This window comes from Hyla sarda, chromosome 9, assembly GCF_029499605.1.
Source record: "Hyla sarda isolate aHylSar1 chromosome 9, aHylSar1.hap1, whole genome shotgun sequence".
NCBI classification, from domain to species: Eukaryota; Metazoa; Chordata; class Amphibia; order Anura; family Hylidae; genus Hyla; species Hyla sarda.
Window position 1 is genome coordinate 163,731,126 of NC_079197.1, and position 19,176 is coordinate 163,750,301.

At 47.2% G+C, this 19,176-nt stretch overlaps 2 protein-coding genes across 3 annotated transcripts in view; one reads left to right on the forward strand and one right to left on the reverse strand.

The window, feature by feature from the left end:
- The window catches only part of GNL1 (G protein nucleolar 1 (putative)), a 30,131-nt gene extending 15,202 nt beyond the window's left edge, over nt 1-14,929 (reverse strand). The window contains exons 1-7 of one of the 2 annotated variants that reach the window (XM_056538473.1): nt 14,548-14,929; nt 14,067-14,159; nt 11,233-11,401; nt 10,613-10,749; nt 4,270-4,421; nt 2,372-2,443; nt 984-1,191 (exon numbers count right to left, since the gene is read on the reverse strand). In XM_056538473.1, the coding sequence (XP_056394448.1) occupies nt 984-1,191; nt 2,372-2,443; nt 4,270-4,421; nt 10,613-10,749; nt 11,233-11,401; nt 14,067-14,159; nt 14,548-14,929 (1,213 nt within the window). Of the gene's footprint in view, nt 1-983; nt 1,192-2,371; nt 2,444-4,269; nt 4,422-10,612; nt 10,750-11,232; nt 11,402-14,066; nt 14,160-14,323; nt 14,498-14,547 lie in introns of those variants that run through there. The other variant, XM_056538474.1, reaches the window with a different exon arrangement.
- The window catches only part of ABCF1 (ATP binding cassette subfamily F member 1), a 30,900-nt gene continuing 26,557 nt past the window's right edge, over nt 14,834-19,176 (forward strand). Inside the window, exons 1-2 of the mRNA XM_056538472.1 lie at nt 14,834-15,023; nt 17,761-17,807. Of these exons, the coding sequence (XP_056394447.1) occupies nt 14,972-15,023; nt 17,761-17,807 (99 nt within the window). The 5' untranslated portion in view covers nt 14,834-14,971. The remainder of the gene's footprint in view (nt 15,024-17,760; nt 17,808-19,176) is intronic.

Here is a 19,176-nt window from a genome sequence, read left to right on the forward strand (position 1 = left end):
AACGATCCCGGGCAAAACAACCAAACTTGATTCGGTAGCAGTCTGAAATGATGTCCTGAACCCAGGAATCCTGGACCTGCGCCAACCAAACGTCCCGAAAGAAGGAAACGGCGACCACCCACCCGAGAGGAAGGCTCGGGTGGGGGCGCCCCTTCAGGCGGAGGTAGGCTTGCAAGTACCTGATTTGGTGGAGAAACGGGCGTCCTGCATCCAGGAGGGGCACGTTTTGTAGGTAGGAGCCTTTCGAGACTTTGAAGACGCCGGTTTGTTCTGGCGACCTGAGGCAAAGGACCGAAACAAAGAGGACTTGCGTTGAGAATGGATGCAACGCACCTTATTCTGAGGGAGCAGAGAGCTCTCGGAGATTATTTCATCCAGGCGTTTGCCAAAACCTCACACCGGCAGTGCAGTATACTTTAGGTCTTGTGGACTTCCATTGTAAATCTGTATACTGCTCATTATAGCAGTGCCTCTTTATTCTAGCAATCAATAGGGGGTCTCAGAACCTGGACCCCCATTGAAGCCAATTTATGTTTGTTATAATAATATGTACACTTTAAGTAAATAACGTAGCTTGCAGTTAACACAACTCCCATTAATGTCAATTGGAGATATGGAAAATGCACAAAACAGCTGGCTCGGCTGCTTTCAGAACTGATTTATACGACCCAGAGCTGTCAAGTTTTTTGACTCCGCACCGACGATCACATTGCCAAGGCTGACAGAGACAAGACAAAGTGTCCCTTAATCTGCACTGATCGCTGAACGGCAGCATTTGATCGGCCAGGAGAGAAGTTTTTTTCCGATTCTGGGCATTACGATGGCTTTCAATCACAGCCACACTTCTGTTACCGATTGCACATGTACAGCATTGCCTGGGAACAGATCCTGCCCATACACGTACATCTTTCTGCATTAAAGATCATAGAGAGGTGTATCTCCTGCAGAATAACAGGAGGGCAACAAAAATAAACAAATCTTACCTGAAGATGGGTCTTGTGCTTCATCTGGATGTCTTGGGTAGGAGGTGAAGCAGACCACATGGACTTGAGGGAACTTCTCCTGGAAATAATGTTTCCAAGCTACAACCAGTGATGGGGGAGCCAGGTCAATCTTATTGAGTACAAGGATCAATGATCTGTCCAACTCGTGAGTCACATAGTTATAGAGGGCAGGAGAGAAATGTAATACCTGACAAAGAAACAGAGAAACCGCACATAATAGTTATCAGAACAGTACAAATAAAAGGAACGATCCATCTACAATGTGTTATAGGGAGTAAAACATCACCAAAGAAAGTCATGCATGCCCCTGTAGGACAGACAATGTTCTGGTGAGTTCCTTTAAAGGGGTACTCCGGTGGAAAAGGGAAAAAATATATTATATATATATATATTTTTTTTTTTTTTTTTTTTTTTTTTTTTTTTTAATTATTTTTATTTTATTTTATTTTTTTTTTAACTAAACTGGTACCAGAAAGTTAAACAGATTTATAAATTACTTCTATTAAAAAAATCTAAATCCTTCCAGTACTTATTAGCTGCTGAATACTACATAGGAAATTATTTTCTTTTTGGAACACAGAGCTCTCTGTTGACATCACGAGCACAGTGCTCTCTGCTGACATCTCTGTCCATTTTAGGAACTGTCCAGAGCAGCATATGTTTGCTATGGGGATTTTCTCCTACTCTGGACTGTTCTTTAAATGGACAGAGGAGTCAGCAGAGAGCACTGTGCTCGTGATGTCAGCAGGGAGCTCTGTGTTCCAAAAAGAAAATAATTTCCTCTGTAGTATTCAGCAGCTAATAAGTACTGGAAAGATTAAGATTTTTTTTAATAGAAGAAATTTATAAGTCTGTTTATTAGCTGCTGAATACTACAGAGGAAATTCTTTTCTTTTTGGAACACAGAGCTCTCTGCTGACATCACAGGCACAGTGCTCTCTGCTGACATCTCTGTCCATTTTAAGAACTGTCCAGAGTAGGAGAAAATCCCCATAGCAAACATTTGCTGCTCTGGACAGTTCCTAAAATGGACAGAGATGTCAGCAGAGAGCACTGTGCTCATGATGTCAGCAGAGAGCTCTGTGTTCCAAAATGAAAAGAATTTCCTATGTAGTATTCAGCAGCTAATAAGTACTAGAAGGATTAAGATTTTTTTTATAGAAGTAATTTATAAATCTGTTTAACTTTCTGGCACCAGAAAAAAAAAAATAAAAAAAAAATAAAAGTTTTCCACCGGAGTACTCCTTTCAACTTAAAATGAATAATCTTAACAATAACATAAATCATATTTTCTAGAATATTATTCTTTATTTTGTATAGCTGCCTAAACTTAATGCACACAAATCAGAAATATCCAGAATACTGACCGGGTGCCGGATGTCTGTTATCAATAGGACTATGTCTGACATTTCAAGAACTCTCCAGAGTTGGCGCCATGTCTAAAAATAAAGAAAAATACCAGTTTTGGATCATCTGCTCATCTAAACTTTCTTTGAGGTGATGGCAGTCAGACCCCTCCCACCCCACAAGGTATCCCCATTCTGTTTTCTTCATTCAAGGACTATTCAAACGTGACGCATGAATTTTCACTCTGATTGAACGACGTGCAGGTTCCCCTAATGCAACCTGTTAACCCCTGAAGAACATGCATGAGCTGAAACATGGCTCATAGTGACGGGATCTGCTCATGGATCTCCGGGTTATGAGATGGTAAAATGTTCATCAGCCCAGCCTCTATGTATTCTACAGATGTCCATTCATTCATCTACACCAGTGTTTCCCAACCAGGGTGCCTCCAGCTGTTGCAAAACTTCAACTCCCAGCATGCCCGGACAGCCTTCGGCTGTCTGGGCATGCTGGAAATTGTCGTTCTGCAACAGCTGGAGGTACTCTGGTTGGGAAACACTGATCTACACAGTATGTAACGCTACAATTCTCAAAGTTTATCAGTGTTTCCAAACCAGGGTGCCTCCAGCTGTTGCAAAACTACAACTCCCAGCATGCCCGGACAGCCGAGGTACCCTGGTTGGGAAACACTGATCTACACAGTATGTAACTCTACAATTCTCAAAGTTTACCAGTGTTTCCCAACCAGGCTGCCTCCAGCTGTTGCAAAACTACAACTCCAGTGTTTCCCAACCAGTGTTCCCCAACCAAGGAGCTTCCAGCTGTGGCAAAACTACAACTCCCAGCATGCCTGGACAGCCTTCAGCTGTCCAAGCATGCTGGGAATTGTAGTTTTGCAACAGCTGGAGGTACCCTGGTTGGGAAACACTGATCTACACAGTATGTAACTCTACAATTCTCAAAGTTTGTCAGTGTTTCCCCAACCAGGGTGCCTCCAGCTGTTGCAAAACTACAACTCCAGTGTTTCCCAACCAGGGTGAATCCAGCTGTTGCAAAACTACAACTCCCAGCATACCAGGACAGTCGAGGTACCCTGGTTGGGAAACACTGATCTACACAGTATGTAACTCTACAATTCTCAAAGTTTACCAGTGTTTCCCAACCAGGCTGCCTCCAGCTGTTGCAAAACTACAACTCCAGTGATTCCCAACCAGGGTGCCTCCAGCTGTTGCAAAACTACAACTCCCAGCATGCTCGGACAGCCTGCTAGGCTGTCCGGGCATGCTGGGAATTGTAGTTTTGCAACAGCTGGAGCTACCCTGGTTGGGAAACCCTGATCTACACACAGGCCCTCATTTACTATTCTAACCCCGACTTGCTTTGTCGTTTTTTTTTGGCGCATCTTTGTCTGCGACATGTAGCAGACATCGTGCACCAGTCTGCGACACGATGCAAATTTTTTTTCCCCCGACGGACCCGATGTGGATTCTCCCAAACCCGAAAAAAGGGGCGTAACCCGACATTTCTAAGCTTTCCCCACGTATATATAAAGGTTTCCAACCCGAATTTATTGAATTGTTGCGGATTGTTTTCCCCGACAACTCAGAGGAGTTGGAAACCAAAACCTACAAAACCCACGTGCGACAAACAGGATGCGACATAATAATAAATACCAGGGGAAAAAAGCAGTCGGGTAAGAAAGCAAGATAGACTTACAACCCGATTTTCTAAGTAAATGAGGGCCAATGTGTAACTCTACAATTCTCGAAGTTTACTGCCATAGCTCTTTATCTAAAATGGCTTTTCCAATACAGAATGGCCCCATACACCTGGGGGACATGTGCACCCGGACCCCCAAGCAGCATCTCTGCTATTCTAAGTGTGACTGGTTTCCCTCATGGTTGTCGGTATCTCTCACCTCCAGGTTGTGATCGAAGTAGCTGAGCTCCTGAGGGGTATGCTTCTCATAGATCTTCTGCAGATATTCCTTAAAGGCCCTCTCCTCCTGGGACAGCACGGCCTCCTTACTCATCTCGTAGTTCCAGGCCGGTCTTTTTGGGAAGTCCAGCACTGAGAAGACAACGTCATTTTTTTTTTGTGTGTTACACACAAGGCATGCTCAGAAGGGCAGGATATTAGTAGAGATGAGCGAACTTACAGTAAATTCGATTCGTCACGAAGTTCTCGGCTCGGCAGTTGATGACTTTTCCTGCGTAAATTAGTTCAGCTTTCCGGTGCTCCGGTGGGCTGGAAAAGGTGGATGCAGTCCTAGGAGACTCTTTCCTAGGACTGTATCCACCTTTTCCAGCCCACCGGAGCACCGGAAAGCTGAACTAATTTATGCAGGAAAAGTCATCAACTGCCGAGCCGAGAAGTTCGTGACGAATCGAATTTACTGTAAGTTCGCTCATCTCTAACCGTCACGGTAACTATGTCGGTTGTTGCCAGTATAGGACAGTGATCTTCAACCTGCGGACCTCCAGATGTTGCAAAACTACAACTCCCAGCATGCACGGACAGCCAACGGCTGTCCGTGCATGCTGGGAGTTGTAGTTTTGCAACATCTGGAGGTCTGCAGGTTGAAGACCACTGGTATAGGAGGTTCTCTTAATCTCAGGTGACAAACTAATAACATTAGGAGGTATTCCCACAACTTATAGGAATTCCCTATAGGGCCACCCAGATGCCCCTCCACCTCTCTTGTCCCACTTGGGCACCCGTATCAAATGTTCTGGTTAGAGATGAGCGAACTTACAGTAAATTCGATTCGTCACGAACTTCTCGGCTCGGCAGTAGATGACTTTTCCTGCATAAATTAGTTCAGCTTTCAGGTGCTCCCGTGGGCTGGGAAAGGTGGATACAGTCCTAGGAGACTCTTTCCTAGGACTGTATCCACCTTTTCCAGCCCACCGGAGCACCGGAAAGCTGAACTAATTTATGCAGGAAAAGTCAGCAACCGCCGAGCCGAGAAGTTCGTGACGAATCGAATTTACTGTAAGTTCGCTCATCTCTAGATATTAGCACAACTGTGTTATTTCAAATGTATTCCATACCAACCCTCTGTCCAATAAAACATTGAAGACCCCAGACGGTTCAGACGCGGATCGTCATGCATGTTGTAGCAACTTTTTATGCATACTTTATGACAGATAAAAATGAATGGGGGTTAAAGGGGTACTGCGCTTGAAAACTTTTTTTTTTCTTTCTTTAAATCAACTGAGGCCAGAAAGTTAAACAGATTTGTAAATTACGTCTATTTAAAAAAAATCTTAATCCTTACAGTACTTATCAGCTGCTGTATATTCCAGAGGAAGTTCTTTTCTTTCTGAATTTCCTTTCTGACTGACCACTATGCTCTCTGCTGCCACTTCTGTCCATGTCAGGAACTGTCCGGAGCAGGAGACGTTTGCTATGGGGATTTGCTCCTGCTATGGATAGTTCCTAAAATGCACAGAGGTGTCAGCAGAGAGCACTGTGGTCGGACAGAAAGGAAATTCAAAAAGAAATGAACTTCCTCTGGACTATACAGCAGCTGATAAGTACTGGAAGGGTTAAGATTTTTTTTAAATAGAAGTCATTTACAAATCTCATAAAGGGAGAAAGAAACAGAAGGAGAGCAAACTCTGTATATATAAGTGGTACCGATACGGGGAGTCTGCAGCAGTTGTCAGGGTCCAGTTACTCCGTGATACCTGCGAGGTGCAGGCAACTAGGTAAAGTATCAAAATGTAACAAAAGAAGAATGTAGCATTCACTCACCGCAGTGCTGGCATCAATGTTCCCGGCTAGAGGGGATCGCGGGTCGGAGTCTTGTCCACAAGATGCCAGCACTGCGGTGAGTGAATGCTACAGTCTTCTTTTGTTACATTATACCGTATATACTCGAGTATAAGCCAAGTTTTTCAGCACAATTTTTCGTGCTGAAAACGCCCCCCTCGGCTTATACTCGAGTGAACTCTCTGCCTGTCAATCCCTTCATCAGTGGTCTTCAACCTGCGGACTTTTAGAAATTGCAAAACTACAACTCCCAGCATGCCCGGACAGCCATCGGCTGTCCGGGCATGCTGGGTGTTGTAGTTTTGAAACCTCTGGAGATCCACAGGTTGAAGACCACTGCGGCCTTCGTCATCATCCATCCGTTCATGCGCAACGTCCCTGTGCGTCGTCGTCAAGGCAACGTCACTAGTCCAGGTCCGGGCCCGAAGAAGAGGCCCCCCCCCCCCCCGGTGAAAATGGACAGCCTGCAACGACTAATCCTCCCCACCGGACGGTCCCTGCAGCATAGATGGCCCAGACCAGCTCACCCTAACTTTCCGCCGAGGGGAGGCGAGTACAAAACTACTGGATGATGACGGGAAATACATCATCCCTTCAATCCCTTCATCAGTGGTCTTCAACCTGCGGACCTCCAGAGGTTTCAAAACTACAACACCCAGCATGCTCGGACAGCCAATGGCTGGGAGTTGTAGTTTTGCAACATCTGGAGGTCCGCAGGTTGAAGATCACTGATGAAGGGATTGACAGGCGGTGATGATGAAAGGGAGGATGATGACGGGAGTCTGGATGATTACATGGGGGGGGGGGGGGGGAATGATGTATTTCCCACCCTAGGCTTATAGTCGAGTCAATAACTTTTCCTGGGTTTTTGGGGTAAAATTAGGGGCTTCGGCTTATATTCGGGTCGGCTTTTACTCGAGTATATACGGTAATTTACAAATCTGTTTCACTTTTTGGCACCAGTTGATTTAAAAAAAAAAAAAAAAGAATTTTTTTTTTTCCCAGTGAAGTAGCCCTTTAATGGTGAGAAAACTGTACATAGACTAAGGCTGGGTTCACACTACGTTTTCTCCCATACGGGAGCGCATACGGCAGGGGGAGCTGGAACCTCGCGCTCCCGTATTGCTTTCTTATGCGCTCCCGTATGTCATTTCAATGAGCCGACCGGAGTGAAACGTTCGGTCGACTCATTTTTGCGCTGTATGCGCTTTTTCCCCGCGCTTTTTCAACCACGGTTTTAGGACCGGGTGTAAAAGCGCATACAGCGCAAAAATGAGTCGACCGAAAGTTTCACTCCGGCCGGCTCATTGAAATGAATGACATACGGGAGCGCATACGAAAGCAATACGGGAGCGCGAGGTTTCAGCTCCCCCCTGCCGTATGCGCTCCCGTATGGGAGAAAACGTGATGTGAACCCAGCCTTATACAGTTTCCAGGCGGTGACAGCGCTTCCCACAGAGACCTAGAAGATAAAGGGATATGCATTCAGAGTGTTAACTGTGTCTATAGGGATAGTAGCCGCCCTTATAAGCTATGGTTCCATAGTGTCCATTTATTGGGCTCCAGTAATGTTGTGTCGGCTTCATATCTGACTGAGCAATTGATCACTGGCTACAGTCACGACCGCAGTGGTGTCAACACATCATGTCAGGGATTGTGGCCGTCACTGCTGCAGCTCAGTAAACAAAAAGGACCACAGGGAATCTGTCATCACAGCAGCAGTAAGGGACTGGTAAGGTACTATTTCTTTTGTTATTTCATACAGTAGTCAGATGTAAAAAGATTTAATGTGGCAGGAAAACCCCTTTAAGTTGCCTGCACCCTGCCGATCCTGTCTCAGTCTACACAGCAAAGCTGACAAGCAGGCTGCAGAAAACAAAGTGTCAGCCTATGGAGTTTGTTCCCAAGGTCAGTGTGAAAACTATTATACAGTGATCCCTCAACTTACAACGGCCTCAACATACAATAGTTTCAACATACCGTGGACTTTTCTGGACCATTGTAAGTTGAAACCAGACCCAACATACAATATCCAGATCTGTAAACGTGTCAATGGCCGGAAGAACTGACCAATCAGAATGGGCATTTCACTGGTAAAACACCTGTATTACTGAACATATGCACTGACTGGTGTCTGGTAGCGCCCCCTACAGTACAGGGAGGTATTACATGTTCTGTACTCTTTGCCTGTACCAGGGTTAGCTGCTCCTTTGGACACCAGGTGAGGGCGGCTCCATGTTACTTTTTTAGGACACTGTGTGTACTGTACAGGACACCAAAGAAGCTCCTGTCCACTACATAGACCAGTGTTTCCCAAGCAGGGTGCCCCCAGCCATTGCAAAACTACAACTCCCAGCATGCCCGGACAGCCTTTGGCTGTCCGGGCATGCTGAGAGTTGTAGTTTTGACACAGCTGGAGGCTCCCTGCTTGGGAAACACTGACATAGACAGTGATTACAGCTCTCAGCAGATCTTTATTACTTTTATATATAAGGATTTGCTTTATCTATATTAGTTATCTACTTATTTTTCTTTAATCCTCACTTTTTCCTATTTTGGATGACATTTTGGTGCCTTTAGAACCAATTCCCAGGTTTCCATAGAGTTATGGTCTCAACATACAATGGTTTCAACGTACAATGGTCGTCCTGGAACCGATTAATATTGTAACTCGAGGGACCACTGTATTTTATGATTTATTTATTTAATTTTACAGGAATAGTCACATCTAAAAATAAATAAAAACCTGACATCAATAACTTATTTTATAACAAGGATGTAAATCTTACTTTGAATTTCTATATTTATGTTGAAGGACTTCAAAATCCCTTATAACTAGGATCATCTGCGCTACATACTGGACCTACCTGTGCACATCATTTCTATCAATCTGCACTTACATCAAACAATGTGAAGATTGTGCATGCAGTGTGTGAACCCTGGGATAGTCGATGACTGATAGCGGTGCCTAGGAATGTCCCTGCTCAGCACCCTGCGCTCCCATACTGCAGGCATTGTGTCCATGCTCTCTGCTGAATGCTGACACATCGGCCGTACACATACACAAAGAGCCGTGGAAAACATTACAACCCAGTCCTGTAAAATTCTCTCAAAGTGGACCTGTGGTCATTTCTAAAAACGCAAGAGTCCCAGCGGTCGCTGCCCCCGCCCCCAATCTCCCGAAAAGGGGCCCCGGCATTGCCGTGCTGTGCTGCGGTTAATGCGCGTAACGTCGACTTCAGTGAGGTCGACGGTACGTCCCTTCCACATGCAGCTCTATGGAAGAAGAGGCGGGGAGGCACGAACGCTGCATCCTGACCTCTCCCATAGAACTACATGGAGGAGGCATGTCGGCCGAGGAGTCATGCTGTGGCCGCCACGCCTCCTGCACAGGAGAGATGCGGCAGAGTCAGGGCCCCGTGCAGGAGATCGCCGGGGGGCCCAGTCCTGTGGATAGGGGATAAGTGTATTTAGGGTGCAGATGTCCTTTAACTGATATATATGATGCCTCTTTACGGGTTGCCAATCTGTGGATAGGGGATAAGTAGCTTTTCCCTCTAGTACCCCTTTAATTGGGGCCCTCTCCATGGACTCCCTTTATAAGTAAAAAAATAAAGAAATAAGCAAATATTCAACTATAAGAATTAGGGATCAACCGGTAATCTGTGGTCTTTCTGGCCGATAGCTTATACCGATATTCCGGTATAAATTAATCGGCTATCCCCAAGCCACCCTCGGCCCCGCTGAAACCGCTGCAGATCAATGATTTAAAGCGGGCGCTTTAAATCAATGAACTGCAGCGGCTTTTGCGGGGCCAGAGACCGCCGCCACCGCCCGCTTCTCTCCCCCTGCCTGTCCTGGGGTCCTCCCTAGTCCGACCACCACCGCCGCTGCCCCATTGCCTCCCCCATCCCCGGTTTTATAATTACCTGTTCCCGGGGTCCGCGCTACTTCTGGCTCCGGCGGCGTCCTAAATTGTCACTGTGCGCTCTAACGGTGACGTCGCACGTCATTGGGCTGCTCAGCACACAAGACGTTGCAGGAGCCAGAAGTAGCGCGGACCCCAGGAACAGGTTATTATAAACCCAGGCATGGGGGGGGGGGCAATGGGGCAGCAGCGGCGGTGGTGGTGGTCTCTGGCCGGGGCATTACTGGCATATAGGCAAGGTAATGTCCAAAATTGGCCAAACCAATAATCGGTCGATCCCTAATAAGATTACCCATAATTAATTAAGAAAAGAAGCCGGTAAAGATCTGGTTAGTAGGTTGAGACCGCTGTGTGGAACTATATTTCCCTGCAGCTGCTTTGCTCTTGTACCTGATATATAGAAATCAATTGCAGTCATAGATTTACTTTATCCAAGAGAACTGCTGGACATGCAATTTCCTAATACAGTCTGTAAATGGATCCAATAAAGAACTTGATTCCAGGACATATTAATGGCGAGGTCCCTACAATCACATAAATCTATATGCAGCGTTACCTGAGCCGGGCCTATAAATCTTCTCTATATCCACCTCCAGTTCGGTTTCTGAGACCGGCTCCAATATCTTCTCCTGGGCGAGTTTCTTTCTGCGCTCAATTTCCTCTTTGCTCTCTCGCTCAAACTGCAGCCTGAACCTGTAAGAGCAAATGCATTAGGGGGAATTATGTGGAAGTCTAAGGCAGTGTTTCTCAACCTGGTTGCCTATGGTAGTAAACTTTGAGAATTGTAGAGTTACACACTGTGTAGATCAGCGTTTCCAAACCAGGGTACCTCCAGCTGTTGCAAAACTACAATTCCCAGCACGGGAGCTCGTGATGTCATAGCCCCGCCCCCTCAATGCAAGTCTATGGGAGGGGGCGTGACAGCCGTCACGCCCCCTCCTTTAGACTTGCATTGAGGGGGCGTGATGTCATGATGGGGCGAGCTATGACATCACGAGCTCCCGGCGCCGGCTCCTGCGTTCGGAGCAGTTTGTTCCAAACGCTGAGCAGCGGAGTACCCCTTTAATGTGATATTGACGGACTATCCTAAGCATAGGCTAAAAGTATCAAAGTGCTATACCGACACATATAAATAGTAATATTTCACTGTATTCACCACACGTTTCAGTAACAGACCTGTTGGGGTCATATGCTTTTTCTCTAGGCTTCAGGACCTGCGGTTGCTGATTGATCCTCCTCAGTTGGGGGCGGACGCTCTCGCTATCTGAGGTGTCTGTGTTCTCCTCCCCACGTTCTCTGCTCTGGCTTCGGCTGTTGGACTCGGACCGGCCGGGCTCCAGTGGCCCTGGCAGAAAGGAACAGAACAAACAGTCAAAATAATAAAAGTCACCGACACCATCACATTAATGCGACCGAACATTGGCTTCTATAGCGGACGCGGTGCGGTCCTCTTGGACTGTATAAAGCCGTATAATAAAGTACACAGCAGTATTAGTCACTACTAAATCATTAACATCTAGCATGACCACCTCTACAGGGACTCTCACCCAGCTTTTCTAGACTCCTGAAAAGAAACTCTGCCTAGGTATCCTATAATCATCGGTCAGGATTGCAGAAAAAGCAAACGTGACAGCAACAATTTAGGCTGTCAACCGGCATTATAAGAGATATAGTAAAAACAATATACAAACCTTTTAAGTTGATTCTGGGGCTTACCGTATTTTTCGCCCTATAGGACGCACCGGCATATAAGACGCACCCAATTTTAAAGGTGCAAAATCTAGAAAAAAAAGATTCTGAACCCAACAGTGATCTTCAATCTGCGGACCTCCAGATGTTGCAAAACTACAACTCCCAGCATGCACGGACAGCCGTTGGCTGTCCGGGCATGCTGGGAGTTGTAGTTTTGCAACATCTGGAGGTCCGCAGGTTGAAGACCACTGGTATAGGAGGTAATACTCGCGTGTCCCTGCCGCTCCGTACCCGTCACCGCTGCCCTGGATGTCGCTCCATCGCTGTCGCCGCTTCCCCGTGGTGTCCCCGACGCTCCTGACGTCTTCTTCCCCGGGATCTACGCTCTCCGTCGCCGTCATCAAGTCGCTACGCACGAAACTCCTATTGGATGACGACGAAGGAGAGCACCGGCCAAGCACGGGATTCCGGCCCGGGCAGACACCGAGGAGGCAGGTAAGTTCCCTCCCGGTGTCCTGTAAGCTGTTCGGGATGCCGCGATTTCACCACGGCGGTCCCGAACAGCCCAACTGAGGTTAATGTTATTTTTGCTTCAGACGCGGCGGTCAGCTTTGATCGCCGCGTCTGAAGGGTTAATACAGGGCATCACCACAATCGGTGATGTCCTGTATTAGCCGCGGGTCCCGGCCGTTGATGGCCGCCGGGACCGACCCGATAGGTGTATATTCGCCGTATAAGACGCACCAACTTTCCCCCCCCCCCCCAGTTTTGGGGAAGAAAAAGTGCGTCTTATACGGTGAAAAATACGGTAAATGGATACTGTAACTTAAAAAAAAATTAAAATGTGATGTGTTGTAGAGACATGTCAAAAGTTTTGATGGGACGGGGTCTGAGTGTTCAGACCCCCAATGATCGCTAGCACTAGCTTTGAGAGGAGCACGCTAAGCAAGGCAAACTTACAATATAAGTCTATGGGATAGTCTCGGTCAGCCGCGCTTTTCTTCCCACTCGATCTAATAATTGGTTGGGGTCTGAACACTCAGATCCTGACCAATCAAAACTTTTCTCCAGGATATGTCAAAAGCAACAGGTACACTTTAAAGAAGCGTTTTCCAAACAGTGTGTCTCCAGCTGTTGCAAAACTACAACTCCCAGCATGCCCTGACGTTTAGTGTGTTTCTGTGTCACGTGACAAAATATAAGTCTACGGCTGCCTGCTGCTTCTCTTCCTCCTTGTCACTGGTCAGAGTATATCCCCCCCCCAATTAGGAGGTACCCTTACCCTTTAAATGGGCACTGTCAGATTCTAAAACTTTTCATAACAATCTGAAGAAGTGGGCCGGCACTGAAGAAGTCCAGGAAGTGAGGGCGGGACTAGCACTCCTCTGTGCTCACTCCTGTCCTATCAGACTGCAGCATGAAAACAGAGGGGAGGGGGTTACAGAACAGCCTGCAGCGATTAGATGAAGAGATCCAGCACAGCAGACTCCCGGAGGAAGTGAATACATGGGGAGTGAGGGCGGGCTCAGTGCTTGCCTTGTAAATGCCCCTTTCTAAGCAGCGGATGTCAGAGTGAGTGAGCAGCAGGGATTTGTGAGCCAAATACCGACACATAAAAAAAAGACACGTAAAGAATCTGCACGACCTAGTGAGAAATATATATGACACTTTCTTTGCAGCTGGCACCAAGAGTCTTAGTCAAGTCCAAATGTAGTCTGCCAAAATCGGAACTAATTAGAGGTCCCTACCCTCTAATACAGTGTTTCCCAACGAGCAAGCCTCCAGCTATTGCAAAACTACAACTCCCTGCATGCTGGGAGTTGTAGTTATGGAACAGCTGGAGGCACACTGGCTAGAAAACACAGATATAAAAAAAGAGTCTATCCCCTTGTACTCACACAGGCTTACCCGGACTGGACTGTAGTAATCATTCACTAGAGATGAGTGAAGTTACAGAACTTCGATTCTGCACGAACCTCTCGGCTCGGCGGTTGGTGACTTTATCCTGCATAAATTAGTTCAGCTTTCAGGTGCTTCGGTGACCTGGAAAAGATGGATACAGTCCTAGGAGACTCTGCTAGGTCTGTATCCACCTTTTCCAGCCCACCGGAGCACCTGAAAGCTGAACTAATTTATGCAGGATAAAGTCACCAACCGCCGAGCCGCGAGGTTCGTGCAGAATCGAAGTACTGTAACTTCGCTCATCTCTATCACTCACTATTGAGTGTGTAGTCACTGACAGCAAGCAGGGATCTTAACAGCTGTACAAATTATCAAACACAAAACTGTGCGTGCACTGTGTCATGTGACATACATACCGCGCTTGCGCTCTCGCTTATCCTGGAGCTGCTTCTTCTTCTGCTTGGTGCTGAACGGCTTCTTACGAGGCATTTTTTCGGGATCATAAACCTCTAGATTTGGGGTAAAGATGTTTAAGTGATGGATTCCCGGGTGTGAACTGACACTAATAATATGACACTAATCAGCTATGATATAGCTCTACCATTATACTGCTTCGCTTTCCAGAAGTTTCTAAAGTAATTATCTAGGACCCTTGTCCTTATCTGACACTCACCCCTCCTTACAGCTATTTTTCTATGGTTAGGCCTCCCGCCTCTAGTCTTGACCCTTCTAACAGGAAGCCAGTGCCCCTGATGCCCTTTCTATGTGCACAGACAATCGCCCAGCATTGCCCAGGCAAGAACTAAGCAGAACAATGTGCTTCCCTCTGCCTAGTAACAGGAAATGCCCATTGTGCGTTCCACGCCTCAAACCCGAAACTTATTAGCCAATGCCTACTCAGTATGCGTGTCACGACTCGCTGAGCTGTCAGAATCAGCCAATGAGGCAGGGCCTTTTCTGTCAGATGTCTCACGCCAGCCAATGGCCGCACAGGAAGGGTGAGCGTAGCCGTCGGCTCGTCCAATGGCATTTCAGGAGGCGTTTCAAGCCTCGCCTTCTCTAACCAATCACGAGTTGACTTCCGAGTCTCAGCCAATGCCGTGTCTTCTATGAACGATGCTTCATGAAACGTGTAATTTGATTGGTTAAGGGTGGAAGAAGGGGTGGGCGGAGCTGCTTGGACAGGCTCAGGCTCTGTTCGCCGGGTCGGTACGTTGGGCTGCGCCACGTGAGTAAGCGGGTTTTTCGCGCTGACATCACGGGAGGACAGTGACGTCATTTTTTTTTAAGAAGGATTTCCTAAGCTCTTGACGTCCTGAAGATGCCTAGAAAGCAGGACCTGGAAGACGAGGAGGAGAAGGGGAAGGAGGCAGGTGAGTACATCATGGAGGGAGAAAGACTGAGATCAACATCGTGGGGAAAGGGAAGGACCTGGAAAATTTAAAGGGGAACTCTGGGAATAAATAGAGATTACGGCGAACAATATTCGCAATCACAATTGAGTTTTACCAGTGTTTACCAACGCGAAGTTCTCCAGCTGTTGCTAGACTACAACTCCCATCATGCCCTGACAGCCGAAGGCTGTCAGGGCATGATGGGAGTTGTAGTTTAGCAACAGCTGTGTGTTTGCGGACACCGACTTGCGCTGGGATTTCTGTGCAGGCAACTTTGGCGCAGTTCGCAAATGTATAGATTCATTTAGTCACATGATCTCCTGCCATGTCACAGTGGCGTCAAAATCGCAGCAGGGTTAGTTCGGTATCGTGACGCCGTAAGCTGCGGGTCATTACGAGACCCCTTTTTCGCAACCACGCCATACGATTTTTACAATCTTGCGTTGCACGTCCACAAATCGCTGCGTAACCTCAAGGTTAGCCAATCAGAGCTCATCTCACACTGAACTGCTCTGGCCTGTGTGTAGCAGAGTGAGGGAGGAGGTTCTCCCCTGTATGGCTTCAGATGATGTCACGCCTGCTGGGGAACGCCCCTTCCCAGTCTGTGAATCTGACTGAGACTGAGCAGAAATTACTGAGAAATATCAAGGTAAAAAACTAAAAAATAATAAAAATAAAGGCAGAGGGTGGTTTATCATGATGGGGGCAGTGACCTGGGGGGATTATAACATTTAACAAGATCATGAGAGGTACTCTTTAAAAAATTATATTCAGGTCACAGAGACGTATCAAAAGTTTTTATTGGTTGGGTCTCTTTTCTGATACCCTGTGTGCAGTAGCGTGCTTAAAGGGGTATGCCGCCCCTAGACATGTTATCCCCTATCCAAAGGATAGGGGATAAGATGTCAGATCGCCGCGGTCCCGCTGCTGGGGACCCCTGGGATCCCCGCTGCGGCACTGCGCTATCATTACTGCGCAGAGCGAGTTCGCTCTGCACATAATGATGGGCAGTACAGGGGCCGGAGCATCGTTACGTCACGGCTCCGCCCCTCGTGACGTCACGGCCCGCCCCTTTCAATACAAGTCTATGGGAGGGGGCGTGACCACGCCCCGTCCCATAGACTTGCATTAATGAGACGGGCCGTGATGTCACGCTGCTCCGTCCCCCGTATCGCCCGTCATTACGCACAGAGCGAACTCGCTCTGTGCTGTAATGATAGCGCAGTGCCGCAGCGGGGGTCCCCAGCAGCGGGACCGCGGCGATCTGACATCTTATCCCCTATCCTTTGGATAGGGGATAAGATGTCTAGGGGCGGAGTACTCCTTTAAAGGAGATCGCGGGGAGGAGGCATGCGCGCGCGGGGCCCCCCCCCCCCCCCGCAATCTCCTGTATGGGGCCGCGGCAATGTACAGGAAAGGGGGCGTTCCGTCCCCGCATGATGCGGCAGCCGGCATGCCATGGAGGGGCGGGCCCACTGCCGCGTCATGCGGGGACAGAACGTCCCCTTTCCTGTACATTGCCGCGGCCCCATACAGGAGATTGCGGGGGGCCCCAGTGCTCGGACCCCCCGCGATCTAAAACTAGAACAGTGAGACAAAAGATCGTGACAAGCTAGGGAGTGAAGTGTGATACTGTGCACTTATCCCCTCTCGTTCTCTTGATCGGCGGGCGGGGGTGTCGGCACTGAGACTCAGATCATATAACTTTTGACGCTTCTATATTCAGCACTTCTGTATATTGGGTCAATGGTGGCTACATGGCTCTCAGTGTCTTTACCAGACACCCTGTACAGTCTGCAGTCATGGCTGAAGAGTAGGGCGGTGCCTCCAAGTTTGTCCTATGGCTTAGGCTGGGTTCACAGAACTTCACACCACGTTTTTGCAACACAGTTCCCGTATCAGGTTTTTGATTTTTTTTTAAACGGATTCCTCAAAACCGGACTAAACTGTATCAAAACGTATGTACAAATTTTAATCCGTATACGGTTGAAAAATGATGTCTGGCTGCATCCGTTTTTACTTATACATTTTTAGCTTTCTATTCCATTATGAATAAAGTTTCACTTGTTTGATTGAAATTCCAAGAAAAAAAAAAACTGTACAAAGTCAAAAACCGGATGGAACCATATGCACATACGGTTCTGTACAGTTTCCATAGACTCCCATGTTAAAAAAATTTATTAAAAAAGTATACGTTTCAATACGGTTTTTCACCCGGACCAAAAACCATGGTAGGCTACGGCTTTGGGTACGGGAAAAAAAATGACAAAACCGTACAGGATGCAAAACGGACACAACCTGATGCATCTTTTGGAATACGGTTTTCAATGGAGAGTCATCGAGTACGGTTTTCAATACGGTTCCGTACGGTTTTCACATTGAAAATATATACGGGAACTGTATTACAAAAACGTGGTGTGAATGCAGCCTTAGTCGGGATGATCAGCTTCACCTTCATAGAAGGTGTCAGGAACTACTAGGAAATTGCCTAATCTACATTTCTCATCCATGTTGTTATTGGCAGTGACGGGTGGGTTCTGTTCGTACTGAAGGGCTGCCAGGAAATGAATGTACTGACACGGGGGTGGGGCTGTTCTGTATGTCATATGATTGACACCTGTCAGCAGAATGCCCCTCCCTCCTCCGCTGACTCTGCCTCTGCTCATCCAGATAATGGATCCACATCATCCTGTAATGTCTCTGTTTTTGCTTTCAGATAAGGTGGTGAAGAAAGGAAAGAAAGACAAGAAGGGAAAGAAATCGGTAACTACATATATGTAATTTTTATTTTTACAGCTGTGCAGATTATCAAACACAAAACTGTGTGTGCACGGTCACATGACACATACCGCGCTTGCGCTCTCGCTTAGGCCCCTTTCACACTATACATTCATCCTTTTTTTTAAATCCGTTATAATGTTCCGTTATGAAAACCCTGAAAATCGGCCGTTTCAAAATCCCATTTTTACATTATCCGTTTTAACCCGTCATAGCCCGCTATTAATAACGGACGTTATTTTGTGACGGGAGAAGGTAACATGTGCATGCATTATTTCTTCCGTCCTTTCTCCCGTCACAAAATAACATCAGTTATTAATAGCGGGCTATGACGGGTAATGTCAAAATAATGGAGCCACATCATCCTGTAGCCACAACATCACAAAATAACCCGCTACTTCCATAAAGTATGCACCGTTAACCCCTTCTCGCCAGTGCTAGGGATGTGCCCCTGCTCGCCCCGCAGTGACAGCCTGGTATGATGCAGTGTGGCACTAGGCTGGTTGAAAACTTCGGAGGGTGAGTATGTAAGGAACATTTCCCTTGAGGTAAGTACACCCCCTCCACCCTCCTTTCCCCCCAACCCTCCGGCCCTCTCTACCTTCTTCCTCTGGGGATCTCTTGGCCTTACAGGCTATTGGGGGTTGGCGGTACTCTTTTATTGGGGGTTAGGGGTTACAAACTTATCGGTCCCTGTACCTCTCTTCCTAGCAATTCTCTTGCCTGCGGCCGTGCCGCACACGAGGTGTCTTCTGTATATTCGCGACAGTATCCTGTTGGTTGCACGGCGTCCCTACACTGTACATTTGCGACAGTATTGTCGCACGGCGTCCCTGCTCTGCGCACAAAGTGCCTTCCCTATTCTTGCACATCTCAGGTATTCTGTCACACTCCCTTTTCTGCACTACGGCCGTGGCAGCCTGTGATGTCACTAGTCTGTCTCTCTCTCTCTTTTTCTTTTTTCTCTCTCTCTTTCTCTCTCTTTTTCTCTCTTTTTCTCTCTTTCTCTCTCTCTTTCTCTCTCTCTTTTTCTCTTTCTCTCTTTCTCTCTTTCTCTCTTTCTCTCTTTCTCTCTTTCTCTCTTTCTCTCTCTTTCTCTCTCTCTCTCCTTCTCTCTCTCCTTCTCTCTCTCCTTCTCTCTCTCCTTCTCTCTCTCCTTCTCTCTCTCCTTCTCTCTCTCCTTCTCTCTCTCCTTCTCTCTCTCCTTCTCTCTCTCCTTCTCTCTCTCCTTCTCTCTCTCCTTCTCTCTCTCCTTCTCTCTCTCCTTCTCTCTCTCCTTCTCTCTCTCCTTCTCTCTCTCCTTCTCTCTCTCCTTCTCTCTCTCCTTCTCTCTCTCCTTCTCTCTCTCCTTCTC